Source organism: Leptonychotes weddellii, chromosome 6, assembly GCF_054177405.1.
Source record: "Leptonychotes weddellii isolate Sample4059 chromosome 6, ASM5417740v2, whole genome shotgun sequence".
Taxonomy (NCBI): domain Eukaryota; kingdom Metazoa; phylum Chordata; class Mammalia; order Carnivora; family Phocidae; genus Leptonychotes; species Leptonychotes weddellii.
Window position 1 is genome coordinate 113,588,569 of NC_138374.1, and position 27,815 is coordinate 113,616,383.

Here is a 27,815-nt window from a genome sequence, read left to right on the forward strand (position 1 = left end):
TTGGGGGCCTGATGCATCTGAAGCTCAAAGGGAACCTGGCTCTATCCCAGGCCTTCTCCAAGGACAGTTTCCCAAAACTGAGGTGAGTGCCTGGCTTTCCCCCACCTCTAGATAGGTTTGCCCCGGAGTCGCTGGGGAGGCCATGGAGGGACAGAGAGAAAGCCATAGGGCTTCACCTCAAGAAAAACCTGATGGCCCAGAGGCATAGGGTTTGGCCACTACTGAGTGGGAAGGGCTCAGGCCTCTCCTTCCTCATCTCATTCATAGCATTTCTTTCTGTCCCAAGCATCAGCCCCAGGGGACGCTGAGCCCTCCTTTGAGGACAGGAGTAAGGTGATGTCCTTGCTCCTTGTCCCCTTCCGTACACGCAGACTGCCTGTCCTCATTTGGGCAGTGTCTGGGCCCCTGTGGTCAGGAGTGGGAAACAAGCAGCCCAGCCGGTCCCTGGTGCTAATGACATCCAGGCCTTCTGCCTGCAGCAGGACCACAGCCTGTGTGGCCCAAGCCAGCTAACGAGATGCCTGGAGGCATCTGCCCTCGCCCTCAGAGGGCACCAAATTCAGCTCTGCTGTGCCCAGGGGTGAGGCCAGGGGCAAGGGCGTGGGTCTTACTGAGGGCAAGGGTAAAGCAAGAGTCACTAGGAGAATCCCTGTCTCCTGGAATCTGAATGAAGAGTTGCTGGCTGGGACGGGAGCAGAGCACCAGAGTGCTGTGTGATCTTGGGTGAGCTGCTCCCCACTCTGAGCCTACTGAGGGGACTCCATAAATGACGGAAAGTTTATCTTCCCATCTCATTCTCAAGATGAGTGAGGAAAAGATTGGAAGATGCCAGAGGCCTTCAGAGGCAGAAGCCAGACTGTAAGATATGTACAAAGAAAGCCCAGGGGGCTGCCTGCACCGTAATCGGGCACTTTGGGGTTGAAAGGCCGGTGTTGAGTGCCGGGTCCGTGGGTTGGCATCCTAACATTCCTAAGGCAGCTCATTTTGCCCCTGTGCCCCCTTGGCCCCCAGGATCCTGGAGGTGCCCTATGCCTACCAGTGCTGTGCCTATGGTGTCTGTGCCGGCTTCTTCAAGGCCTCTGGGCAGTGGGAGGCTGAGGACTTTCACCTTGAGGAGGAGGAGGCTCCGAAGAGGCCCCCGGGCCTTCTGGCTGGACAAGCTGAGAACCACTGTGAGTGATGGGGGCCCTGGGCTGAGGGGGTGGGTTTCTTGGAGAGGAAGTTAGGGAGGAGGCCTGGGGGACCCTGAGAGGGGCTCTGGCAGGGGCTGCGGAGGGAAACCCCAAGGGTGACCTGGGAGGTGACCTCTACACCTTGTCTCTCCAAGGACGTAGCCCAGAAGTGCTTGCGGAGATGAGGATGACAAGGACAGTAGTAATGTTTCCATATTTGCCAAGCCCTTGGCGATTCGCAAGGTGCTCCCTGAGCTGCATCTTACAGAGCACCCCTGCCCTCATGGCTCACATGTTCCTTCTCCACAGCTGCCTCCTGGCTACACGGGCCCTTCAACTTCAGGGCATTCTCAGAGTGGACATCCACTTTCTAATCAACCTGAGCCAAGCAGGATTTAATTAAATCAATTAAATTAAACCTGCTTAAAAAAAAAAAAGTCCCCTCATTATATGTCCTAGAGCCAAATGGAACAGTGTGGGGACTATCACAGGCCACTAGGTACAAGAGGACCTTGCTGAGAAGGGCCACGTGGGTCTTGAGCCACATGGGTCTGTTTCCGGAACGGTTGGGGTAAAAGGAAGGAAGGGTGGAGGTAGGCAGCTGAGGGGGCTTAAGGATCCTCTGTCAAGTGGTGTCTTAGATAAAGGGCAGAGAGGAGGGCTTCCATCCTCCTCACCTTCACCCCATGTGACAACACAGGTAGAATTAGGAAGAAGCACAAAAGGGCCCCTGATATTTGGATTTCTTTTTCAGTCTCTAACCCCCTCTCCACAATATGTCCATGGAGAAGCTAAACAGAAAAATCAAAATGAAACATGTAAGAAAAACATCTGTGTTGGTGTAGACAGACCTGGGTTCTAAACCCAACGACACTGTTTACCAGTTGAGTTGCCGGGGACAAGCTATTTAACCTTACTGAGCCTTGTTTCTTTGATCTGTGCCATGAGAACGATACTACACATCCACAGGCTGTAGAGGCCGGCACTCACTGGTACTGCCTACTGCTCTTACGGGGAGCCTCCCTGTGTGCGTGCGGGGGGACGGTGTGTTGTCTAGTCCGGGACACAGCTTACGGAGGCCAGTGTTGTGCAAGCAGTTAGGGGGTCTCTGGGGTCTCTCTCCCAGACCTCTCCCTGGGGAGGGCGTGAGGACCCCATGAGGAGCCCAGTGGCCAGGCTGGCTTTAGGCCGGCAGAGCTGTCCCCAGGGGACATTCCTAATGTCTGTCTGCTGTCCACTCCCTCAGGGGGCTGGAAGGAGGAATGGAAACTTTCCTTCCTCAAGGTGAAACTTTCCACCAGGCTTAGGTCTTGGAGAGCCACAGGGTGTCAGAATTGTGGGCTGCCTGCCGCCGGTAACGGGAGCTAGGGCAGGGCCCCCCACTTCCTGTGGGAGCTAATAAGCCTTGAGGAAGAAAGCCAGGAGCTTCGGCTGCAGCCAGATTTGATTTCCTCCTTGTTTGAAGAGTGGTTACTTAACACCTTGGCTGTGACTTTCCCAGCCTCGGACGGAGTCTGCGGGTTTCACCCCTTGTGTTTCATTCATGCATTCTGATTTCAAAGAATTGCTGAGCTCCATTCTGGAGAGCCCAGGTGGGCAGGGAATGGAAGGTAGAGAGGAGAGGAAATGCCAGGACTCTGTGGGCACACCTCGGCCTCCTGCCCACCCTGATGGTGTCTGGGCCAAGGGCAGCTCCACAGAGCCTTCCTGCCTCCTGGGAAAATGCCCAACTGAAGGTGTTTACCCTTTAAGTGGGGAGGAAGGAAACAAACCACATGGGTCAAAGATGGGGACAAGCATGACACCGAGTCACCTCTCCGTTACGTGTGCGGTGGAGGATGAGCCCACGGGGCACTGTCTCTGAAACCTGGGTAACATACAGGCGTCCTTCTGAAGAGAAACAAGTCTCTCGTACCACTTAGGGCCTCAGACACCTTGCCCAGTCTCACTAGAGAGACTGAAGTCTTATTCTTAAAAAAAAAGTCTTTCAATGATGAATTATTGCCGCAAACAAGAGTTTTGTCTTTATAAATGATAAGATGTTTTAAGATATCATTTCAAAATTCTTATAGAATTTATGGACCCCCAAGATATCCCTAACACCCCTGGAGTTCACAGGCTCTGGTTTAAGAAACACTGCAATAGTGACTAAGAGGAGAAAAAAAATGCTACTTGATTCAAACAAGTTACAGAGTTTCTTTAACAATGGATTTATCTTTCTAATCCTATTTTCTCAGGCTAAGGAACTGCAGGGTCTAGACTTAGAATGGGAAGGATCAGTAAAGATCTATCTTTTTAAATCTTTTCATTGTTATGTTAATCACCATACATTACATTAGTTTTAGATGTAGTGTTCCATGATTCATTGTTTGTGCATAACACCCAGTGCTCCATGCAGAACGTGCCCTCTTTAATACCCATCACCAGGCTAACCCATCCTCCCACCCCCCTCCCCTCTAGAACCCTCAGTTTGTTTCTCAGAGTCCATCGTCTCTCATGGTTCGTCTCCCCCTCCGATTCCCCCCCTTCATTCTTCCCCTCCAGCTATCTTCTTTTTTTTTTTCTTAACATATCTTGCATTATTTGTTTCAGAGGTACAGATTTGAGATTCAACAGTCTTGCACAATTCACAGCGCTTACCAGAGCACATACCCTCCCCAGTGTCTATCACCCAGTCATCCCATTCCTCCCATCCCACCCCCCACTCCAGCAACCCTCAGTTTGTTTCCTGAGATTAAGAATTCCTCATATCAGTGAGGTCATATGATACATGTCTTTCTCTGTTTGACTTATTTCGCTCAGCATAATACCCTCCAGTTCCATCCACGTCATTGCAAATGGCAAGATCTCATTCCTTTTGATGGCTGCATAATATTCCATCGTATATGTATACCATGTCTTCTTTATCCATTCATCTGTCGATGGACATCTTGGCTCTTTCCACAGTTTGGCTATTGTGGACAGTAAAGATCTAGTCCAGCCTCTCACTCAGCATAGAAGTGCCCTTTCTCACATCTGGGACTTTCTGCTCCAGCACCTCTGGGGACAAATTATGCCCAGCTCGTGCATCTGTGAAGCTGCCCCCCATCCCCTCCAGCCCCCCCAAATTAGGGGAGCGTAAAGGTTAAATCCCTGGCCTCTGTAGTCAGACAAAGTGGGGTTGGACTTCCACCCTGTAGCGCACCAGCTGGGAGACCTGGGGCAAGCCACTTCACTTCCATGAGCCTCAGTGTCCTCATCTGTCAAATGGTGTCAAAGGACACTTGCCTCGTGTGGCCACCGGGAAGGTTAATGAGACCATGAAGATGACTTGCTGGGCGGAGGCTGGCACAGAGTAGGGGCTCAGAGACTCTTAGCCCTTACTGTTACATCAATCTGTTAGTTGACACAGCGCATTCTGACGTGAGTGCTTGATCCTCTTCCGTCTCCATAAGCTCCCTGAGAGCAGGACCATGTCTTCGTCATCCTCGAGGTCCTCTGCACTTGCCCGAAGCCCAGTGAATGGCAGGCATTGCATGCAGCGCCTGGGGACCTCAGGCCCACCTCTCTATTGGTCAGCTCTAAGTGTGGGAGCTGATGAAAACTTCTCCATTTGAATTGTTAATTTGCCTCCTACCACCCATCCTGATGCTACCCTCTGCAACAATACAGCATATAGGAGCACAATTCCTTTATGCCTGAAGCAAAAAAGGGCCCCTGATATAGGGGGCCTCAGGTCCTTGAGGATGGCCTCGGTTTTCCCACTTACTCTTGCCTTGCCTAAGTTAATCCCCCAGTGGCTGTGACCATTTCTCAAGTGTATGGCTTCTACTCGCCCACTATCCCTGGTTCACCTCCTCTGAAGCAGCTCACTACTCTGTCTTAAGAAGATGCCCTTCCTGGGGCACCTGGGTGGCTCAGTTGATTAGGCGTCAGACTCTTGATTTCGGCTCAGGTATGATCTCAGGGTCGTGGAATCAAGCCCCGCTTCAGGTGCTTGCTGGGCATGGAGCCTGCTTAAGATTCTCTCTCTCTCCCTCTCCCTCTGCCCCTCAACCCCCGCTTGGGCTCTTTCTTTCTCTAAAAATACAAAAAAATAAAAAAGAAGATGTTCTTCCTAGCACATGGTGTTCACAACTGGCCAGGGAATTACAGTGGGGGACTGGCCAGTGTGGAGAACTATTTGATTACCAGCTCCCATTATTAAGGCAGCCTCCACCCTAACTTTAAGCAGCATGCACGGTAACTAGGCTGCCTGGAGGGGACACAGCATGCTGAGTTATAGGATGAGACGAGAGAGTTTCAGATACAAGTTTGCTGTAAAGAACAGACAATGCAAATAATCCACATGTGGATAATAGGAACTGACTGAATGTTTACACCCAAGAGTAGAACAGATGTGCATGGCTGCTGGGATGACCTGTGCCGAGCAGATTGAGTTGGGGATGACTGCTTAAAGAGGTGGGCATTTGGAGAAAGGTAGAATTTGACTGTCACCAAGACCTGGGCCCCAAGCCACTTTCTCTTCTCACCTCTCAGATGACCTGGATCTGGACGAGCTCCAGCTGGAGATGGAGGACACAAAGCCACACCTCAGTGTCCAGTGTAGCCCCATTCCAGGTGAGATGGGTGCCTTGGCGTGGGGGTGGGGGCAGGACTGGGGAAGGAGTACCCAAATATTTAGATGAGATGCCAGTTCAGTCTGGCATGTTTATAACCACTTCAGGCACCTTCTTTGCCTAAGAGCCAACATTCTGGAGGGAAGAGAGCCTCTCTGGTGATTCCTAGAGAAGGAGCTGGAGTTCTTCCCTTGAGTGGCCGTTTGGAACAGCAGTGGGGGAGGGGTGACAGTGGGGAGAGAGGAGTCAAAGCAACTTTCACAAATCAGCCAGTGAGAAGTTAAACATCCAGGAGAAAGTGTCTCTCATGGAAGAGAGAAGCAGGAAAGAATGTCTTGACCCCACTGATCAGGGTGGAGTATGGCACTGCTTCTGAGCACTCTCTCAGTCTAAGACTCGCAGAATCCTAGAGCCACATGGGCCTCCGCAAGGTCACCTTCTCCATCCCTCTCTGCTCTCTTTCTTTAAACTCTCCAGGGTGGAAAAACTTCACAGTACCCCTGGATGACTCCTTATAGGCCTATCCAACCCTTACATCTGAGAAAGTCTCCTATAGCGTCTCACCTGAATCTTGCTGTAAAGAAAGAAAGAGAATTCTCTTTCCCTTTGATGCAGTGCACCCTAACCTGTTTAGAGTGAGGAAGCCCCTGCCCCTGTGTATAAAGTGCTAGCAGGTCACCCCCAGAAGGCTGTAATACATTGCTTAAGCCGGGACAGGATCTGGTCGGAATGAACAGAAAGCAGTGAACAGTGTGCTTCTCTATTTCGTCTCCCCTCCATTTTCCAGTTTGACATCTCTCTTTGGTTCGCGCCCCTTGGCCTTCTCTCACTGCTCTCTCTGAGCCAAAATAGTGCTTGCCGACTGCCAGCCCCTGCCCGCAGCGCTCAGTGGGTGGAGCACGCCCTCTAGTGGCAGCCCAGAGCAAGAACACCAACGCAGTCTGGAGGAAACGTGGTGTTTTCTTCCTGGCTTGGAAACCCCCATGCTTCACGCTGCCACAGAAATTTCACCTCTGAAAACGAATAATCAGCAGTGATGAGGTTAAAGAGGAGGCTCCAAAAGGCAAAGTCCAGCTTGAACTTGCTTTAAAAATAGATCGTGCGTGCAGATGGTCAAATAAATTATCCATATGGGCAAATATTTACTACGCAGCCACGGAAAACATGTTTTGGAGGAAGATAAAGATTTGGGCAAGTGTGCATCGTAAAATTTTTACTTAAAAAAGGGAATTAAAAACTATATACGGGAAATCCCAATTTAGTTTAAAAACGTATATGTATGTATGTATTTTTTTTTAAAAAATGGAAGGAAACATACCAAAACGATGAATTCTTTTGGAGAGGTGGGATGATAAGCAGTTTTAATTTTTCCGTGTTGTATTTTCCAAACTTTCTACAATGACCATCTATTATATGGTAGTCAGAAAAAAAAATGTTTAAAAAATAGTTCCCACAAAAGCCTCTCGGATTCCCAAGCTACTAGAAATACATTGCAGAACAGGAGTCTGAAGCCAAAAGAAATGAAGACATAACATGTCCAAAGTTACAGGGTGATTTAAGGACAGAACCTGAGGGGAGAGATGGAAAACACCACGATCTCAGCCATTTGTGCAAAACCAGGTTGGAAAAACCCAGAGTCATCCGTATTTTCATTTACTTATTATGCTTTTCTTCCCAAATACTGATTGATTCTGTGAGTACTAACTGTGGTCTGTCTCCCCGTCACAGAGCAAGGGAGAGCCAGCCAGGTACAACATCTGGCCAGCGCTCATGCATGGCCGGGTCCTTAGTGGATCCCTGGGCACTGACGGGGAGAAGCAGAGCCCTGGGACGCAGACTGGTCCCCTCTCTGGGCAGCCCCTCACACCTCTGTGTCTCCGGCCTGGCCGCATCCCAGTTTGGATGCCCCCTCCGCTCCTTTATGCCACCTCGCCCCTTCCTGTCCCCTAAATCCTGCTGCTTTGGAAAGACTGCTTGGCTGAACGTTTCCTCAATGCCTGGGTTTGCGCTGTATGAATCTGTACTTTGTGTACAAGTTGGTTTATTATGTGTTTATATTTCTACATGTATTGGGTGAGTGTTCACTCCATTTGCAGCTTCTTGGAAGAAGAGCTGTGTGTGTCCCCACTTCCCCCCGCCCTAACCCCGCCTGACAGTTCTGAGAGACCAGGTCAGCCTCCGTCACCCTGGGAGTTCTCTGAGGACAGAGGCTGTGTCAGCCTCTCTGGCCTCATCCCCAGGACCCTCGACCCAGCAGCCTCTGACCCAGGGGTAATGTCTGATCCTCTCTCCCACAGGCCCCTTCAAGCCCTGCGAGCACCTCTTCGAGAGCTGGGGCATCCGCCTGGCTGTGTGGGCCGTCGTGCTGCTCTCCGTGCTCTGTAACGGGCTGGTGCTGCTGAGTGTCTTTGCTGGCGGGCCCGGCCCCCTGCCCCCGGTCAAGTTTGTCGTAGGGGCAATTGCGGGTGCCAACGCCTTGACGGGCATTTCCTGCGGCCTCCTAGCCTCCGTCGACGCCCTGACCTTTGGCCAGTTCTCCCAGTATGGAGCCCGCTGGGAGATGGGGCTGGGCTGCCAGGCCACAGGCTTCCTGGCCGTCCTGGGGTCCGAGGCCTCCGTGTTGCTGCTCACCCTGGCCGCCGTGCAGTGCAGCAGCTCTGTCTCCTGCGTCCGGGCCTACGGGAAGGCCCCCTCCCTGAGCAGCGTGCGAGCCGGGGCCCTGGGCTGCCTGCTGCTGGCCGGGCTGGCCGCCGCCCTGCCACTCGCCTCGGTGGGAGAATACGGGGCGTCCCCGCTCTGCCTGCCCTATGCCCCCCCTGAGGGCCGGCCAGCTGCCCTGGGCTTCGCCGTGGCCCTGGTCATGATGAACTCCTTCTGCTTCCTGGTAGTGGCCGGCGCCTACATCAAACTCTACTGCGACCTGCCGAGGGGCGACTTTGAGGCCGTGTGGGACTGCACCATGGTGAGGCATGTGGCCTGGCTCATCTTTGCCGACGGGCTCCTCTACTGCCCCGTGGCCTTCCTCAGCTTCGCCTCCATGCTAGGCCTCTTCCCTGTCACCCCGGAGGCCGTCAAGTCTGTGCTACTTGTGGTTCTACCCCTGCCTGCCTGCCTCAACCCTCTGCTCTACCTGCTCTTCAACCCCCACTTCCGGGATGACCTGCGGCGGCTCTGGCCCTGCATGGGGACCCCAGGGCCCCTAGCCTATGCTGCTGCCAGCGAGCTGGACAAGAGCTCCTGCGATTCCACCCAGGCCCTGGTGGCCTTCTCTGATGTGGATCTCATTCTGGAAGCTTCCGAGGCTGGGCGGCCCCCTGGGCTGGAGACCTATGGCTTCCCCTCAGTGACCCTCATTTCCTGTCCGCAGCCAGGGGGCCCCAGGTTAGAGGGCAGCCATTTTGTAGAGCCAGAGGGAACCCAATTTGGGAACCCACCACCCTCCACGGATGGAGAACTGCTGCTCAGGGCAGAGGGAGCCGTGTCAGCAGGCGGGGGCCTGTCAGTGGGCAGGGCCTTCCAGCCCTCTGGCTCCGCCTTTGCCTCACACTTATAAATGTCCCTCCTCACTCTTTGCTTCCCATCTCTTCCCTTCCCTCCCCTCCCCTCCCCTCCCACTCCATGAATGATGGCTGCTTGTAAAATAAATTCAACCACAACTCAACAGTATGATCCACAGTAGTCCCTGGGCCCTGGGCTCCATTGGTCTCCTCCCTCCCATGGCCATCATCAACGTGCACTTCTTAGCCTGGGTTCCCCTTGGCCTTCCTCTGGGCCTCTTCCCTGTCACATCTGAAGCTGTGGACCAGAGATCTGGACATTTGTCTGCCTAAGGGAAATGAGGGCTGAGGGAAGCACAAAACAGTGACTGAGGTAGGGGGCCGAGCAGGTCAAGGATCAGGGTACAATGGGCAGGGGGACCTCACAGGGAAAGACCTATAAGGGGACTGCCAAAGGCATTTGGGCATCTGCCCTTTGACTCGCGGATTGGACACGAAATGTGTTCTGTGTCCTGTTAATCTTGAGATATGCCATGCAAAAAGACTCTCTGTTAAAATCAGTTTTAGAAGATACTACACATTCTGTCCCTTTCTTAGAGATTCACAGTGCATATTAGTATAGTAACAGCTGTAAGAATTCCCGCAGGGATAAAGTCTGTTGACCTTTGTTTAACCCACTTCCCCAAATTCTTTGACAACAGGTTTTTGGTTGGTTGGTTGGTTTTCATGGGCTATCTATTAACGTCTCACAGAATGTAACACTGCTCTCTCCCAGGGCCCTCACCTCTATACCACCTAGTGCTACCCAGTGACATCACAAGGTGCCACCGATCCTAGAAAACCCTGATCGTAGGAGCTTCACCTGGGGTAAAGTTCATGGTCCCATCAACCAGAGAAGACTGTCCACACTCTACTTTCCCGTCCCTCTTGCTCTGCCCTGGGAAGGATGGGGAAGAGGCTGCCTTTGTGGTTCCAGCCTCAGCCCCCCGCATTGGGGCAGGGGTAAGGGGATCCCACATGGGGTCCCACCTCTTCCGCAAGCCCAACCACCAATGAAACTTCTGCCCTCAATAAGAGAGAGTTCCCCCGGATCCTGGCAGGGTACACAGAGGGAAGTCGATGACTGCCTGGCTTCCTTCTGGCTCTGAGTTGCCCTCTCGTGGTTCTCCACCATATGCCTTTTGGCAACTCCTGCCGCAAGCCTAGCTCTTTCTTTGCATCCCAGGTCCTGCCTTCTCTGGGACAGGGAGCCCCTGGCCAGCAAACTGGAGGGATATTTGCGTTGTATGTATTGTTTTGTAGGGAGCATTATAGGAATCTGGGATCCCTGGGTGCCCCAAAGAAGCATGACACTCTGCCTCTCCTGTCATAACCTTCCTACCTTAGGGTTTACCAAGTGTCTCCGAGTGTTCTAGCACTCCCCACCCCAAACACACACACACACTCGATCTCAGGATGAGGAGGTGAGAGCTAGAACATTCTTGAAGACATAAAAAGGGAATCCAAGGCTCAGAAAAGGGGCTCTACTATTAAGACAACTCTGAGAAGGTCCTTCCTAGCCTGCAGTTTAGCTTCTATCTCCCCACTGCCCCCAGTGCCCAGTGGAAATTCTGACGCAAGTCCCCAAGGCTGCCTAGGCTGAGGTGAAGGGATGAGGCAGAGACCATGAGTGGAACTTGGCACATTTCTAAATCTCATTTGACCAGCTAAGCTGCCTGGACTCTTATAGGCTCTGAAGCTAAATGTGCTGACCTTGTAATCACAGAAGGAACTTAGGGTCCTAGCACAGGGTTAACCTCAGAGTAGGCACTCACTAGATGGTGGGGAATTCATTTATCAGTTGGTTGAGAACCGCTGGTCTCCCTGTTTCCCTGATCAAGAGCCTTTCATGGAAGGAGTTTGCTCTACTTTGGGTACTGGGAGGTGGTGACTGTTATGTGAAAAGTTCTCTGAGGTGCCCCAGGGATGACAAAGTTGGTGTGATTTGTGGGAGCCTTGACTTCTAGGAAGTCACCCAGGCCCCTCCTCACAGCCAGCCCCACCCCATGTGATCACTTCCGCCCTTGGAGCCAGGGAGCCAGTGTTGAGCGGAATGTGGAGTGAAGTGGCCATGTGTTGGAGGTTTAGGAGTCATGGGAACAGTCCCCTACAGGTGGCCTCTTCTATGAAAAGGGTGCCAGGGTTTTTTGGCTGCAAGCTCTAGGGTGGCACCACTGTCATCGTATCATATACTCCTAAAGCTCTGGGCATTTGCCAAGTCTGGCCCTTCTGGACAGAGGAGAGGTGTGGGGGAAGGGAGTAGAGGTGTTCGCCATGAACTATTTTCATTATTCAAAAAGCCTAGTTGATGATGTACATTTACCCAAAATAAGGTGGTGAAGTAGTTTCTTTGTTTGTGATGGACTTTTTAGCAAGTCAGTATGTTACTCTTTTGGTTATCTCCATTATAATCAGTAGAAGACTTTGAAGGTTTTATGTGTCTTTGATGAAACAAAATCAAAAACCAAATAACTCAATGCATGTGAAATCTTCCAAAATGGCGTCCACGGGGATGAATCCATCCAAAGGGCTGCGGTGGGAGAAATGTTGGGAACTGCCGACCTGGGATGTGTGGCCCTGGCCTCTGTGTGTTGTGCCTTGGCAAACAGTGCCAACCACAGTCTCCTCGCAGAGCAACTTGTGGAAGAGAACTTTCTATAGTCAACCATGGTTTTTAAAGCACCTCTGTACACATCAAGAGGAAGAGTCCTTAATTCAGTGCTGAGATTTGAAGACTATGGATTAACAAAGCCTCTAGTTGGGCCTTCTCTTCACCTTCCTCTCCCCACCTCTTTCTCGTCAACCTCCAGGAGGAAGAGTTGCCAACAATTGGTAGGGCCTGAATAAGTGAGGATGATGGGAAGTAGCTAGAATCCTGATCCTTCCTGGCACCGTCTTCTCTAACTACCTCTGCTCTGGTGTAGCAAGTTCTCCCACCCACCCGGTATCCCCTATATCACTTCTGGGTTGCAGGCCCATGCCCTCTCCAGCTGTGTGAAGTGTAAGAATTGTCAAGATGTAAATATTTGGATTCTTCTGTATAATAAAGCACCAGTGAAGTATTACGTGTGTCCCTCAACTCTTTTCTGCTGCCACCGGTGGCTCTGTGAGGTGCAGTCAGAGGTGGGGCTGCCTTGAGAGAAGAGCGATCACCCTGTCCCCTGAGTTCTGGGGCAGCCGGGGCACAGCCAAAGAGGCTCAGGTTTGAACTTTAGAAGGATCAGAATCAATTTGGCTCACCCGTGTTTAAGTGCCCTTTGTGTGCTGGGCACTGGGTTAGGTGGAGAATGATCTAGAGAAAGCAGGCAACATGGTGGACTTCCTGTTAGATGCCCCTGAGCATCTTCTCAGACCCGGAAGCCTATTCCTGGGGTTTCCTGATTCTGTAAATCCCAAAGAATCAGCTTCCTTTCCTCTACTTGGGCGACCTTCCTCACCCACTCTGCCTTGGAAATCTTCTTCCTGAAGCCTTGACCCAGAGTGGGATGATGTCCCCAGGACAAGCAGGCAGTTCCTTTCTAGATGTAAGGGAAAGAGATTGGGTTCAGTAAAACCCTGCAATCATAGGAAGGAGATGCAAGCCCCAGTCAGGGCCTTACTGGCCTAGTGCCCGACCTCCTTCTGAGAGGCCAAACAATGCCTCCAGGAGTATTTCTTTCTTCCACTCTTACTGAAGATGGAATTCCAAATCCATCCATCCTTGTGGCCCAACTGCCGAAAGGCCATTCAGCGGTTCCTGCTGGACTGGACTGAGAGACGGAGACACAGGGGCTAACTCAAGTAAGTGGATGTTCCCTAAGAGGGTCTGTGTAGAGCAAGAAGGGAGGCAGGATCTCAGTAAATCTAAGACCAGAAAGAGCAGTGGGACTGGGGCCCAGTGTGGCTGAAATGGGAGGGCCATTCTGGATGCGAGGCAGTTCTGAGATCCAGCCAGTGGGAGTTTGTGGCCCGTCAGCCTGGACCCCCCCAGGAGGAAGCAAAGCTGCCCTCTGTAGGCCTGCTCTGATATCTGTCCCCTTCTCACCACAGTCCACTGCTCCTCCTCAGCCCCTTTTTACCTAGAAGGCTTTTTATAAATTTAATTTTTGAATAAATAATACATTCGCATGGTTTGAATAAAATATATCTGTTTAACAGTCTCCATTTGCCCATTTCCCAAACCCTCACTGGTCACCACTATGATCAGTTTCTTATCTATCCTTCCAGAGTTTCTTCATGCATGTACAAACAAAACGCATATATATTCTTCCTTCTCCTTTCTGCCCAAGGTAGCATACCACAATTCTGCTTGTGCAGAATTTTTCATCTATTAACAGAGCTCAAAGATCTTTCCTTACCAGTATAGAATGCTTTCTCATTTTTTTTTTTTTTACCGTATCTTACCTCTCTTTATACAGACATATCCTAAATTTTATTCCCCGCCCCTTTTCATGGAAATGTGGTTTGCTTAATCTTTTCTTCTACAAACACTGCAGCAAGTAGCATCGGATGTATGTCATTTAGCACACGTGTAAGTATATCCGTAAGACGCAGTCCCAGACACGGAATTGCTGGGTCAAAGAGAGTTCTAGATCTTGTTCCCGAAGCCGTGGAGCCGCGCGCACGTGTGGGCGCCGCTGCGTGCTGGCCGGGCGCACCGCGACTCCCGGGCGCGCGGGAACGGTGGGACGCGCGTGTCGTCGCCGCTCGGGCTGCGCGGCCGCGGGAGCCGCGGGAGCCCGGCAGCCGCTCCGCCGGGGAGGCGCCTCTGCACGCCCGCCGGCCCCTGGGCCCCGATGCCGGATGCGGGTCTGGCCTCCCCCGGGATCCCTGCGCGCCGGCAAGTGGGCGCCCGCAGCCGCGCAGCAGCAGGCCGGGTGCGCCCGGGGGGCAGCGGGTCTGGCAGAAGGAGAAGGCAGGCCCGCTGGGGCGCCGGAGGTGGGGAGATGAACCCCGGTGAGGCCCGGATCTGGCCCCGGCATCCTGCCACTGGTGTGAGTGAGCCGCAGATGCGGAGGGACTGACATTTAAAACAACGACAACAAGAGTTTGAGGTAATAATATCTTTTCTTTACCTCATTGCTTCTTTGGACTCATAGGCTATGTTTATTCATAACTTCCGCCTACGTGGGCCTCACGATGACCCCTGTTCTTCCTCAAGCCCTCTCTACGCATCCTTTCTTTCGGCTTCCATTCCTGGCTAATTGCCTCGTTTTCTTTTGGTACTTCCTGGAGATGGAGGGAGAACCTGACTAGCCAAACTTCTTTTCCTACACTAGGTCAAATCAGAGGTCAGTGGTCAACTAATGGACTGACCACTCAGGCCAGGCCCCTGAACTGTAGCGTATGAATGGGTATGTTTATGTGGGATCCCATGGGACGAAATATGGTTGCTCAGAGCTGCCCCTGGAGCAAGGCTGTGGGCTCTTCTCTCAGAACGCGCAATGGGCATGGCAGAAAGGTTCCACAAGAGCAGGAACTGTGTTGGTGTTATCCACTGTTGTGGCTTCGGTCCTTTCCACGGGGCCTTGCACAAAAAGGTGCTCAATTAATTTCTGCTGGATGGGGGGAAAATTTTAGAAATCAACATATCTAAGCAATCCATAAAAATTCTGTTTCCCAGCCTAACGGGGACATCTGGCCAGAAGATGCAAGTAACACAGAACAACAGATAGCTTCTTGTCTGAACTACATTTCTGCTCCTGAGAACTGGCCCTCCATTCAGTAGCTCTATGTCGTGCCCTTCGGGCATGTCCTTTCTCTTTATAAGAAAGCAGAGTGGGCAGCTATTTCTGTGGTGAGATTTGAAGGGCCAGCAAGTTCCCTGACCCCCTTCTCGGTAACAGCTCCCCCCGTGGCTAGCACAGTGGTTGAAATTCCACCATCACAGTTCCTTATTCCTTCAGGTTAGGCCCTTTGCCTGGGGCATCTGCTGCTTCAGCCTGCCCAGTAACCGCTTCCGTTCTTCCAGGAACTTCCGTTTGGCTTTTCTAAAGGCAACGATCCCTAGGCTCCCAAAGGCATGTGGTTTAGGTGGGGTTGACTCCACTCTAGGTTCCGGAGCTGGAATGTGAGCCAGTCTTCTCAGTTTATCCTATTCCCTGGCCACCATGATTGGTCCAAGATGGGCTCATATCTCAAGTTCTTCTAAAGACTTGCCTGACAGTACATTTGGACTCCTCAGTTTGTGAAACAAGGACTTTTGTTTGCTCATGTGAGATTGTTAGAGTCTGTCACTTGCAAATAGGTTTCTTGGAGACTCCCCTTTCTGATCACCCCCTCCCCATGGCCCAGGAGTAAACCCACTGACTTACTACCAACTGTTAGGGTGGAGAGGGCAGTTGTAGAATGGGAATAAGGAAGGAAGGAGGATTGTCAGGATAGGCTGTCAGGTGGGGATAGTGGGAGGCGCGTGGGAGGCCCCAGGCGGTAACGCAGGGCAAGAGAGTGCTGGAGGAGAGGGGAGAATGGAAAGGGCAGGTGAGACCAACCTCATTTCATCACTGAGTGAGCCTGACACCACCAGCAGGCTCTGGCCTTGGATCCCACAGGTAGTTTGAGAATCACAGAACTGCCAGATATCAGCACTAGGAGACACCTTGGAGGTCATGGGCCATCAGAGGAGGGAAACCTAGACATTCCCCCAGAAGGGACCACATCACCACCTGACCCTGTTTGGGCAGTTCTCCAGACATAACTCCCAGGTCTGGAGAGAACCTAGTGCATAAATAAAAACTCACCCCCCCTCCACCCCCCGCCAAAAGGAAGTTGCCTCTGCTGGGAGGTTTGGGAGAAAGATCCCTCAGCAGGCCTTTTTTTGAAGCAGAGTTGCAAGGTCCTGGTTAAAGGATGCAGACCACGGAAGGAAGGGGACATAGTCTGGTGGGATTGTGGGATCAGGGGGAAAGGCAAACGAGGAAAGCACATGAAGGGGAGAAATCCTGGAGCGGGGATGGGAGGTGGGGTGGGGTGGGAGAGACACTGGATAACCTGTCATCCTTGATGGAAACTGGGAGTTGGAGAAAAGGATGGGTGCTCCCTGGGAGCCATGGTAGGAGCCAGGGGCAACTTGCCAAGAAGCAAGGAGAAAGGGGAACATGTTATTTCTGGGTAGAGCACATCTGCGTCCATCACCCCAGGCTTCACTGGCAGCCCTGTGCAGGACTCCAAGCTGCCCTGCAGCCACCCATCCTGGGGAGCAGGTTCTGAAACCACAGACCCCTACCCCCCACCCTGTTCTTCCCTCCCTCAGGCCGCCCCAACCTAAACAAGACAACCTGGGCAGGGGGGCCACATGCTGATGGAAAAATACACACTTGGCTGGAAAAGGAGCTTTATTTGTGTGTGTTGAATTCCCACAGCAGCTGAAGGATAAATAGCTAGTCCCCAGCCTTAGAAACTGCCCACAAGGTGGGTGGTAAAATCTGTTCTTATTTAGATAACTTTTGGGGAGAGATGGGGAGAGGGAGTGGGGGCAGCAGGAGAGGGGAGCTTGGAATCTGCATTGTTTATATGATCAGTCACGGATGTCATCTCTCCTCTTTAATTAGGGGTTTGTAGCTGGGAAACTTTGCTCAGCTTGCTTGTCCTAGGAGCAGAGCAGACTGGCGAGTAGGCAAGGGGCAGAACATCTCTTTGGGGCCCAACTGTGGTTGGGCCACTATGTCTCCATCCCCAGTCCCCACCAAAGCACTCAGTATGTCAGCCCTGTGCTAGGCCCTGTACTAGGTGCTTTATGTGCATTATCTTAGGCAATCCTTACAACAACCTCATGAGTTAGGTACTGTCTTTATCCCTGTTCTATGGGAGAAACCCAAAGCACAGAAAGATCGTGTAGCATACTAAGGGCACACAGTTGGTAAGCAGCACTGCCGGGGCTAGGCTGGGGCCTCCTTGACCCCAGTGTCCGTGCGTTTAACCCTTTCCCATCGTTCCTTGGGCTGGGGATACAGACCCGGGCTTTTCTCATTTTCTCTCATTTCTGTTCTCTAGCCCAGGTCCTCTGTACTTGCTAAATCAGAGAGATGGATAGATGACCTCTAATCACTTTTGGCTCTGTTTCTCTTGCAATTAGAGAGAAAAGTTTCTTGTTGCCACTATATCCCCAGCACTTGGAATCGAACAATGTATATACAATGGACACATTTTCCGATAGGTACAAATGCTATGAATAAAGTCAATCAGGGTAATGGGCTATAGGCTAGAGTGCCTGGGACTCAAGGTGCTCCTTTAGATGGGATAGACAAGGACTTTCTGGGACACCTATATTTGAGCTGAGACCATCATGGACAACGTAGAAATCCCTGAACAAGGAATAAGCTAGATGTGTTCAAGAGATTGGAAGTGGCTTGTGTGGCTGGAGTGTGGTGTATAGGGGTAGAGGGTATGCCATAAGGATGGGTAGATAAAGCAAGCAGGAGCTAGATCAGGGTCTTCTGGCCCAGGGAAGGAGACTGGATTTTTTTTTTTTTTTCCCTAATTGCAAAAGGAAGCCACTTCAAGGGTTTTAAGGAGGGAGGGAAAATCTGGTTTTGACATCATCAAAAGATTATTCTTGCTGCTTTGAGAAGTATGGACTGTAGAGGGTCAAGGCTGGAGGCAAGGAGACATGGTAAGGGGACTATAGTACAAGTGAGATGAGAATGGCTTGAACTAGTATTAGAAGAGGGAGGGAGAGGGCGCCTGGGTGGCTCAGTTGGTTAGGCAACTGCCTTCGGCTCAGGTCATGATCCTGGAGTCCCGGGATCGAGTCCCGCATCGGGCTCCCTGCTCGGCGAGGAGCCTGCTTCTCCCTCTGACCCTCCCCCCTCTCATGTACTCTCTCTCATTCTCGCTCTCTCAAATGAATAAATAAATCTTAAAAAAAAAAAAAAAAAAAAAAGAAGAGGGAGGGAGAAGTGGCTGGTAGAACTGACCAGACCTGGTGATCGATCACTTATGTAGGGGTTTTGTCCCATAGGAGGGGCTCCTTTCCTACAACTATTCCCTAAGTCCCTCACACTTCACTTCTGGCTTCACCCTGATCAGCACATGGCATTTCCCTGACCACAGCGACTGGCTTCAGGGTGGTCCAATCATAGGAACTTTCACTCCATGGCCTGCTGGGTGTGAATTAGAAAGTACATAGCCCTGACTGCTGCTAGGAGTCACTCTGAAAGGGGAGTATGTTTAAGGAGCAGACAACCAAGACAAGTTGTTACTCTGGATGGCAGGTGGAAAGAGACTGAAATCTTGGTGTTATTGAGCCTCTGAACACACCAATTCAGATGCTCACCCCACCCCTGGACTTTCCATTTATTCCATTAGAACTGCCCGTGTTGTATTGTCACCAGTCCGAGTTGGATTTCACTCACAGCTGAAAGCATCCCACCTGATATACTAATGTTATCTAGGAACCCCAAATCTGGCTTATATGCATGAACTTAGGAGAAAAGCCTGCAATAAAATCATTTCTGGGCTTTAAAAAGAGAACTAATTTTGAGAAATGGTTCAAGAATTCTAGAGAAGTTGGAAGTTGATGAAGTGGGAGATACAGAAGAAATTTATATTTTCAGTTTATGCCATCATCTGTCATTACGGATTATATAAATTCACACTTCTCGTCTTGTTTGCCTTGAGTTCAGTACCACACATGATCTGTGGCAGGCTGTGCTGAGTGAGGATACAAGGTAACTCATAGGTGGATGAGCAGACATTGCCTATTCAGACATGCGCTGTTTTACGTGCACGGTGCCTAGCCGAGGTATAAAACCACTGCCCTGGGATAAAACTGCTACACTGGGTAATGGACAGGGATATTACAGTCTTTATTTTTCTACCTCGGACTCTTAATACCTACGTTCTTCAGAAAGTCTTTCACTCAGCATGGGCAGCCTCTTTCCACTTCAGCTGATTTCTGCTCAAATCCATTTTCTCTGTCATCTCAATAGAATAATAAAGTCTAAGTAGATTATAAAATCGTGAGTAGGGGATTCAAGTTTGGCGCCTATCTGTTCAGAGTAGTGCTTGCCATGAAATGAAGTTAGGGACAGAAAGTGATTACAAAAATCCTTATTTAAATTTGTATGATTATTTGGTTAATCTCATATGTGATTTTTTTTTCACCATTCTAAAACACGAGCACAATACTTGGTACACAGCAGGTGTTCAGTAAGTATTTATTACCGTGGTTAATTCTGACCAGCTATGTAAATCACAAAAAGTAAAAACTGCAAAAAAATTAACAAAAGGGTCCATTACCTCATTCCCACATTCTGTTAAGACTCCTGAAAACCTAGAATCCTTGAAAGCCTGGTGGTAACTGAATTGTTTCCAATAGTCATTTTACATCTACGTCAAACGTTCAGCGTCCCTAGTGATGTTGGTAAGTTGGCAAAATAAGAGACAACAATTCCAAATATTTTAACATTCTTATTATATAGCTTTCTGGACAGTTTGCTCCCAGACACACATTCAGGATAAACACATACTCAACATTAAGTGGTTATTTATTTTTCAGGTTTAAAAGGTTTCAAACTACATATGTACAAGCTAAATAAAACAAACTAGCCTCAGAATCAGTGTAAAGCAGAATACGTAAATACACAAGGTCTGTTTTATAGGACATGAAAGATGATAATGTCATCAAATACAAAGAAAAACATCCAAGAGAGGTAGGCAAATTAGAACATCTTAACAAAAAATATATTAACTATGACCAGGACAAACCCCTAAGCATCAGAGCAAAATTTCTTTTCTATGCCTCCCAGCTGCCTGGCTTTCCTTTTCTGTGTTGTGTTGCATACTTCTGAGTCACCAGCCTCTGGCAGATCATCAGGCATCTCTTCCTCATCAGCCTAAAAAGGAGCAGATACGGTAAAATGTAAGGTTCACACTATGAACCAGGATGGAGAACAAATGAAGTGCTGTAATATTATTTCCAAGTACTTCTTTGTTGCCTCTTGTATATGATATTCCCTTCAAAAGCATCTTCTTCAATCTTTTGTATGTTTTAAATTTTTATTTCTTTTCATAAGTAACTGCTACTTAACTCAATCTGAAGGATGTTATAACTCAGCAAGAACCAGAATATGCAAATCTTTGTGTTCCTATAATTTGTATTGTTAAATGAGGAAGCTCTATCAACTTAAATTGGGGAAATTTTCCTTCTCCCTTCTATGAATGGTCCCATAAGAAATGTTCATTTTCCCCTCTCTCCTATACCTCTCTCACTCCTTCCTGATTCCTGCAATAATCCCTTCTCAGTGTTAAAAAAGAAAACCTCAAAAAAAGAATCAGAGTCACCTCTCATCTATCCATGCTACCCCAAGAATATAAAAAAACATTAAGCAGATGCTGCCTGCCCTCTAGTGTTGTCAAAGATGACAACTGTTAGGAAAAATATACTGTTGGTTGAGCTACTAGGCTATTTTGTTGAATAACTATTTAGAAAGTTGTAATAGGAGAAAAAATCAGTTAGCTACTCTAGAGTACGTTACAAATTTGGCAAAGTTAATAACCATTTACGCATTTACAGATAAATACACTTTTAATGGATTAACAACAGTAGCAAAATCACAACTGTACAATCATCATACCTTCTGTTTCTGTTTTGCATGCTTCTCTGTCCACTGCCTGGCATTCTTGAGGAAGACTGGCTTATTATATTTAAATTCGGAGGACTGAGACAAAATCAAAGAAGAGTGGAGAGAAAAATGATTTGTAGTGGTTAAGCTGCAGCTGCCACAGCTATCCTCATAAATGAAAAGTCAGAGGTATGAAGAAAGTAGGACATGTGCTGCAGAGGACAAGAGGATACTTACTATGTCGGCCATGAGGGGGTCATCAGGGTTGGGTTCGGACATGAGCAGCTGAATAGAAGTCAGTACAGTTGCAATGTTGAGGGATGGTCTCCAGGCGCCCTATATACAGAAGACAGGCAGCTGCTTTTGTATTACTAAGAATGTGATACTCTAATTCAAGTTGTATAGATGAGAATCACAGACTGCTGTGTCCACCCTTTACCCACCACTCACTTTTGGTGGCAATTTGAGAACATCTAAACAAATCCTTCCAGCAGAATCAATGTTTGGATGATAGATCGGAGTCAGAAATCGGATCTGAGGAGGCTCAAAGGGGTACCTTTGAAAACATAGGATAATAGAGAATTTTTATGAACGTATTGTTTCATTATAAACATATAATAATAAAGGCTTCCTGGTGACTAATTAGGAAGACAGCCTTTGAGAGGCAAACCTTTTTTCTCCTCAAATTTTTATTATGAAAACTTACAAACAATAGAAAAGTTGAACTAATAGCATTAAAAACACTCATGTACCCACCACCTAGGTCAAACCACTCCATCCTGTAAATACTTGAGCACGTATCTCCCAAGAACAAGGCCATTCTCCTATATAACTGCAGGACTATCGGTGTACCTGTGACAAAATTAAAAATGTATCCCCCAATATCAGCTACTGTTCAGGTTTCCTCAATTGCCCCCCCCTTTTGTACAGACAGGTTTTGAAAAACAGGATCAAATTAAGATTTATGTATTGCATGTTTTTTTAAAGATTTATTTATTCATTTGAGAGAGCGAGCATGATGGCAAGCACGCGCATGTGTGTGGGCGGGGGAGGGGTTGAGGGATAGGGGCAATCTCAAGCAGGCTCCCCACTGAGCACAGAGGCCCAACACAGGGCTCAATCCCACAACCCTGGGACCATGACCTGAGCCGAAATCAAGAGTCAGACACTTAACTGAGCCACCCAGGTGCCCCCACTGCATTTGGTTACTATGCCTTTTTAGTGAGACACAAACCTCGGAAAATTCCCAGCCTATTTTCAGAACTGATGTATCACATGATTATCAAGCTACTTCTCTCAGAACTTTAACAAGTTTGGCCAGGATCTGATCTAGTGAAAAGACATCTACATATCAACAGTCAGACATTCATTTCTTCCCTTCCCCATTCTGCACAAAACAACAACTACAACTCACTTGATGAGAACCTTAAAGGAGACCTGAATTAGGAGGGGCCTTAACATAAAGACAGAAAGGAGAATGGTGGTTGCCAGGTGCTGGGGGACAGGGGAGCTGGCAAGTTACTGCTGAACGGGTATGGAGTTTCAGTTTGGGAAAATGAAAACGCTTTGGAGATGGATTATGGTGACAGGTGCATGACAACGTGAATATACTTAATGCCACTGAACCAAACACTTAAAGATGGCTTAAATGATCAATTTTATGTTATGTATATTTTAACACCATGAAGAAAAGAGGGGCCTTAGATGTGATCTAGCCCATTTTTAGAGAAGGAATTTGAACTCCAGAGAGATAAAATAACTTGCCCACGGTCACATTACATCATGATAAGACTAGGATTAAAACCTAGGACCTTTAACTCCTACATTTAACACTCTACTACATGACTCTATCTTCCAATAACCGTCCTTTACCCTGTAAGTTTAGAATCTAATTCACACTGGGCGCCTGGGTGGCTCAGTCAGTTAAGCGTCCAGCTCTTGAGTTTGGCTCAGGTCATGATCTCAAGGTCATGAGACCCAGCCCCGTGTTGGGTGTGGAGCCTGCTTAAAATTCTCTCTCTCTCCCTCTGCCCTTACCCCACTCTGCATGTGCTCTCTCTCTCTCAAAAAAAAAAAAAAAAGAAATCTAATTCACACTAACCTCTCAGGAATGCTAACTTCCAACTTGAAAACACCTTTCTCATAAGGTGTGTCAGCCGCACCTAATATTTCTTAAAAAAAAAAAAAGAAAAATTAAGAGGTAATCAGATGATCTGAATGACCACACCATACAGTCCTAATAAAGGATTGGTCCTAAAGGAAAGCTGGGTCTAGGACAGTAATTCTCTCCTCTTAGGGCTTTAACAAGCTTCTCATGCAATGCACCAATGTACCCAAAAAATTGTTGGTGTCAAACAAAGGACAGACAGAAGATCAAAACATAAGTTGGACAATACTGACCACAGATCAAATATAAGCTCCAGATTTGTTGTCTGTACTGCAGGATTCTAATTATTTATGTTTCCTGTCTGGCCTCACAGATACTTGAGATGGTGATCTTTGGTCTAAACACTGCTTCAGAGCTGACGCCCAAATCTTGGCTATAAATCAGCAAAAGGTGTAATAAAAGGCCAGAGAAGAAATGTCAAGCAAACCTTTTATACATGTAAACAAATTAGGTTTAGAAAGATGATAAGGTACTTTGACCTTGCCATTGTTCTCTACTTTAGAATATACAAATGTTCAGATTTCAGCACAATTTTCTAGGGTCATCATAGGCATGACATGATACCTACGAGCTTGCAGATCATCCATTTTGTCCTTATCTTGCCAGCAAGTGATGCCTGGGGGTGGCTCTGTGGCTAACAAGTTCAGCTCTCTCTTTAGACGTGAAGCTCTCTGCATGGTCCCCAAGTAGAAGGAACCACACACAGTTCACTGCACCACACTAGAAGCTGGCTGGGATTCACTAGGGAGAAAAGGGACAACCATGAAATAGTCAGCAATGGTGACGTGAGTTTTTAGCACATGGCTTCAGTTTAGTGAAAAACAAAACAAATTCTTCGTATTAATCCCTATTCTGAGAAAGGAATCTGAGTTTTTTCCATTTCCTTTCTGTTACTATTCAAGCACATTTTAAAAATAAAGATTAAAAATGCAAAACGCTCTACAAACAACAAAAACACTACAAGTTTTCAATTAATGTCTGTTTCCACTGATAAATTATAAATTCAGGAGGTACACCCTGGGTCTAATTTTGCTCTCCACTGCATCCTCGGTATGCCTGGCATAGAAAAGGCTTGACAAATATTAGCTGTGGAAGTCTATATATGCTTTGTGAGGAGAGCAAGGAATGAATATGATGGAGATAGTCTCACTCTGAAGTATTTGTAAGTGAAAGCTTAAATGTGTGAAGTTTTCTCCATGTATTCTGGATTCCACATCCTCCCAATTCTTCAGTATTTCCAACCTTTTTCCCATCAACATTCAAATATGCTCAAAATCTCTCTCATCTAAAACAAACACCCACACCTACACACACTCAACACCCTTCATAACTCTAGTTCTCCCTTTAGCTGCCACTCAAAGGATACCGATTTTTTATATTATGAGTTACATACACTATCTTCCAGTTTGTGGCATGTCTTTCCACTTTACTCATGTCTTTTGACAGATACACAACTATTAACTTTAATGTAATCAATTTTAAAACCTTTTCCTGTATACTTACACTTTTATGTATTAAATTTTTCCTTATCCCCAAACTTAGGATATTTGTCTATATCTTCTAAATGTTTTACAATTTTGCTTTCACATTTAATCCAGTAGGAATTGATTTTTGTGTATAGTGTGAGGTAGAGGTCCAATTTTGGATCTCTTCCTCCATATGAATAACCTATTGTCCTAGTCCTTTTTTTTGGAAAGTATTTCCTTTCCCCGCTGATATGCTCATAAACTAAATTTGCATGTATGTGTGGATCTGTCTTGAGATTCTTCAATTTGTTCCATTGGTCAATTGGATTATCTTTGAGCCAATACCTCACTGTTTTAATTACTGTAGCTTATTAATAAGACTTGATATATAGTAAGTTGAGTTCCTACACATTGTTCTTCTTCTTCAGGAATATCTTGGTTATTCTTGATCCTCTGCTCTTCCATATGAGTTTTAGAATCACCTCATAAAAGTCCACATGTATATACATCTCAGGATCTGGTTCTCAGTTTTGTAAACCGAATACTCAACTTGGCAGTAAACCTAGATTCAGTTGGGCTTACATGTACTAATTTATTCCAGGCTCACTCACAAAGGCTTTACATTAAAAGGTCAATTTATTAATTTGTACAACTATGATAAAATTTTTAATCTTAATCCCATACATTCCCTCCTTACATTATTTCTATTTGGAAAACTAATTATAATCAGAAGATTACCTGGTGGGCACAGATTGTAGTTATTGGATGGTTGTTATGATAATCATACCCTTAAATAGAGGCCATCTACCTCCACCACAGGGATGTTTAAAGGAGACTAAATTTGTGTATTGGCTAGGTAAAGACATTCTCTTGAACTGTGCTGCAGACACAATGGTTCTTTGGATCTTCCTTTTCTAATCTCCAGGCTTGCTACTCCTCCACAATTCACAAACTCTTCCAGAAATATTTAAATGAAATTAATAATATTACAGGTGAATTAAACTGTTAAATAGAATTACACTACAACAGTCTTTCATATAAATTATTCTTGAAAGTACTTCCAAATTTCCTTAGATGCACCCCTAAGACCATCATCTTTTGGAGGCAGGTATCTCACTGGATGATTAACCTCCCGTTTTATATACAGATCCCTACTACTTTTCTCAGTAAGCACATGCTGAGAAAGCGACCACAATAAGACAAGAATCCACAAGAAATAGAGCGTTACCTTTATAGTAAAATGAGAACCCAGGGGAAAGGCACGGGAAAGGGATTAGAATAGGGTGAGGAATAAGCAAGACAATTTCTCTAATGGAGGCAACCAGACCCCAGTCTCACTATATTAACACAAATTGGTATATGGCACTCTTTAGCTCAAAAGCCATCAAGCGTTTTTTCTGGGCACAAAGGTTCTTTACAATCAAACCCCAACTTCATATCCAGTAACCACTCCCCACAAACTTGTGCTTCAGCCACACCGACTTCTTTTTGCTGCCCATTAAGAGTCTCATCTTCTTTCACATCTACAGATATTACACATTAAATGATCACTTCTCGCCCTTCTCTAGTAATGCGCCCCAATCCTTCATTCCTTTCGATTGTCACCCTCTCTGTGCTTCCACACCAACTTGCACCGGGAGTTGCTATTCATCTCTGACAGCTTCTTCTCGTGGGGCGAAAATCCCTTGAGGGCGGGTGTAGTCTTCGTAATTTCTTTCTTTTTTTAAAATTCTTAAGTCAACAATGCCTACAGACAATGCCTTAGGATACCAGTATGCAGCCCTGTAACTAGTGTTGGAAACGTGGGTTTTGGACCAGATGGTGAAGAAGGCAAACGGCCTGTGCGCGGCCCCGCAGCGAGCGCAGGGCAGCGGAGTCTCCTTCCCAGGGACACACTTCTCCCTGCGGGGCACAGGCGGCTCGGGCAGCTCTGGCCGCCGACGAGCTGCGGAGATCCCGGCAAAGCCTCCGCTCAACAGCCGCTTCTCCCTTCCGAAGACAGGAAACTCCCACATTAAACAGAAACAGGACTCCTGGTCCCTGACACCTACAGGGACCACCGCCGGGATGCGCTCTCTCCGCTGGGGAACCAGAAAACTACCCTCTTACCTGGGCGTACTCACCTCACAACGTAGCGACGCGCGGCCCAGCAGCTACTCACGCCTGCGCACGCCCAGACGGTTGGCGTCGCTCCGCCTTCCGCCACGAGGGGCTTGCGATTGGCCCGCGGCAATGCCCGGTGGAGGAGCGCGGCCCCCTATTGGGCAGCGCTCTGAGCCCGGCTTCCGCTCACGCCGCTTTCAAATTAGAGCGCGCGTCAGACGTAGTCACTCCCCCTCGTACGCGGAGCTGCTGATCAGGGTGGAGGTTCCCGCCGGTTTGGGCGGACTGCATCATTTGGTGTGGCCCTGAGGTGACAAGTCGGGTTACGATGTCAGCTTTCTTTGTCAGAGCGGGGAAGGAGCTGGAAATCGCCTCAGAGGAGGAACAATGAAGGGAACCGGAAATACTTGAACTGGAGTAGGGACTGCGTGATACGTCTCTTCATTTAAGTGTTTTTCACCTGGAGAATTTTACTGCGTCAGAGGACACATCTAAGACTAATGGATGAAAGTTAAAGGATTGCAAAATTTAGCCCAGTAAAGCATTCTAGCAATCAGAACCCTGAAAAACAGAACAGGTAAACTTGGGACGTAGTGAATTCCTTCATCACTGCAAGTGTTCAAGGGGAAGTTAATTAGGGATAGTGCAAAGGGGATCCCTGCGTGGGTGGAAGTTTAGAATAGATGGCTTTGGGGCCTTCCAACTCTAAAAGTGTGGTACTACTTGATGAAGGAAGTACCCGTTTATGGCTAAACCAACCTTGACTTCGGACCTGAAATGAATCTAAAGGACACGGCTGGAACTTGACTAGCCTTTGGGAATACTGTGGGTGGAAAAACACCACCACCACCACACACACACCCCAAACCCTCATCTCACTGCTTTCAGCTCATTGTGTGGCTTTGGAACAGTGGTGGCATAGGAGTAATGGCCAGTCTTTCTAAACTTGCAAACCAATATACTTTTGGCCACTCTAGTGATTTCTGCATTTAGTCCACATTGGTGTTAAGTAGCACTTGGTTCCCCGAGCCCACTGCATGTATGTTACCTCTCCTCCAGATATCCACACATTCACTAGCACTCTGTCCATGATTCTACCTGGGGATCCGCACACTGGTTGTAAGAATGAATCAACTGAAGTAGCTTATGAATTACAAACGTAAGGAATCCTGGGACTGTCCAATCTAATTTCCAGTTAGCTGCTGGGGTTTTGCATTTATTGTTAATATT

General features: G+C 48.1%; 2 protein-coding genes across 4 annotated transcripts in view; one reads left to right on the forward strand and one right to left on the reverse strand.

Moving 5' to 3' along the window:
• LGR6 (leucine rich repeat containing G protein-coupled receptor 6) overlaps window positions 1-12,369 on the forward strand; it is a 119,406-nt gene extending 107,037 nt beyond the window's left edge. Inside the window, exons 15-18 of the mRNA XM_081823204.1 lie at window positions 5-82; window positions 1,012-1,172; window positions 5,691-5,771; window positions 8,068-12,369. Of these exons, the coding sequence (XP_081679330.1) occupies window positions 5-82; window positions 1,012-1,172; window positions 5,691-5,771; window positions 8,068-9,323 (1,576 nt within the window). The 3' untranslated portion in view covers window positions 9,324-12,369. The remainder of the gene's footprint in view (window positions 1-4; window positions 83-1,011; window positions 1,173-5,690; window positions 5,772-8,067) is intronic.
• A 7,061-nt stretch (window positions 12,370-19,430) lies between these two features.
• UBE2T (ubiquitin conjugating enzyme E2 T) lies at window positions 19,431-26,696 on the reverse strand. Of its 3 annotated transcripts, none has more exons than XM_031020864.2 (7): window positions 26,606-26,696; window positions 23,585-23,757; window positions 22,951-23,020; window positions 21,300-21,405; window positions 21,087-21,185; window positions 20,862-20,945; window positions 19,431-20,120 (listed from the first exon to the last, which is right to left on the reverse strand). In XM_031020864.2, the coding sequence occupies exons 2-7, from the start codon at window positions 23,691-23,693 to the stop codon at window positions 19,995-19,997; spliced, it is 594 nt and encodes a 197-aa protein (XP_030876724.1). In that variant the 5' UTR covers window positions 23,694-23,757; window positions 26,606-26,696; the 3' UTR covers window positions 19,431-19,994. The 3 variants fall into 3 exon arrangements, with proteins under 3 accessions (XP_030876724.1, XP_006749688.1, XP_030876725.1); XM_006749625.3 differs by having other exon boundaries at window positions 26,592-26,647; XM_031020865.2 differs by lacking the exon at window positions 26,606-26,696 and adding an exon at window positions 26,111-26,520.
• Window positions 26,697-27,815: the final 1,119 nt, after the last annotated feature.

Excerpts from the sequence above, each read along its gene's own strand:
- UBE2T (XM_031020864.2), bottom strand. The coding sequence starts at position 23,693 with ATGCAGAGAGCTTCACGTCTAAAGAGAGAGCTGAACTTGTTAGCCACA. Across the intron at positions 21,406-22,950 it reads GAAGTTAGCATTCCTGAGAG|GTACCCCTTTGAGCCTCCTC; the intron begins GTTAGTGTGAAT and ends ATGTTTTCAAAG. Across the intron at positions 20,121-20,861 it reads ATGCAAAACAGAAACAGAAG|GCTGATGAGGAAGAGATGCC; the intron begins GTATGATGATTG and ends GCTCCTTTTTAG.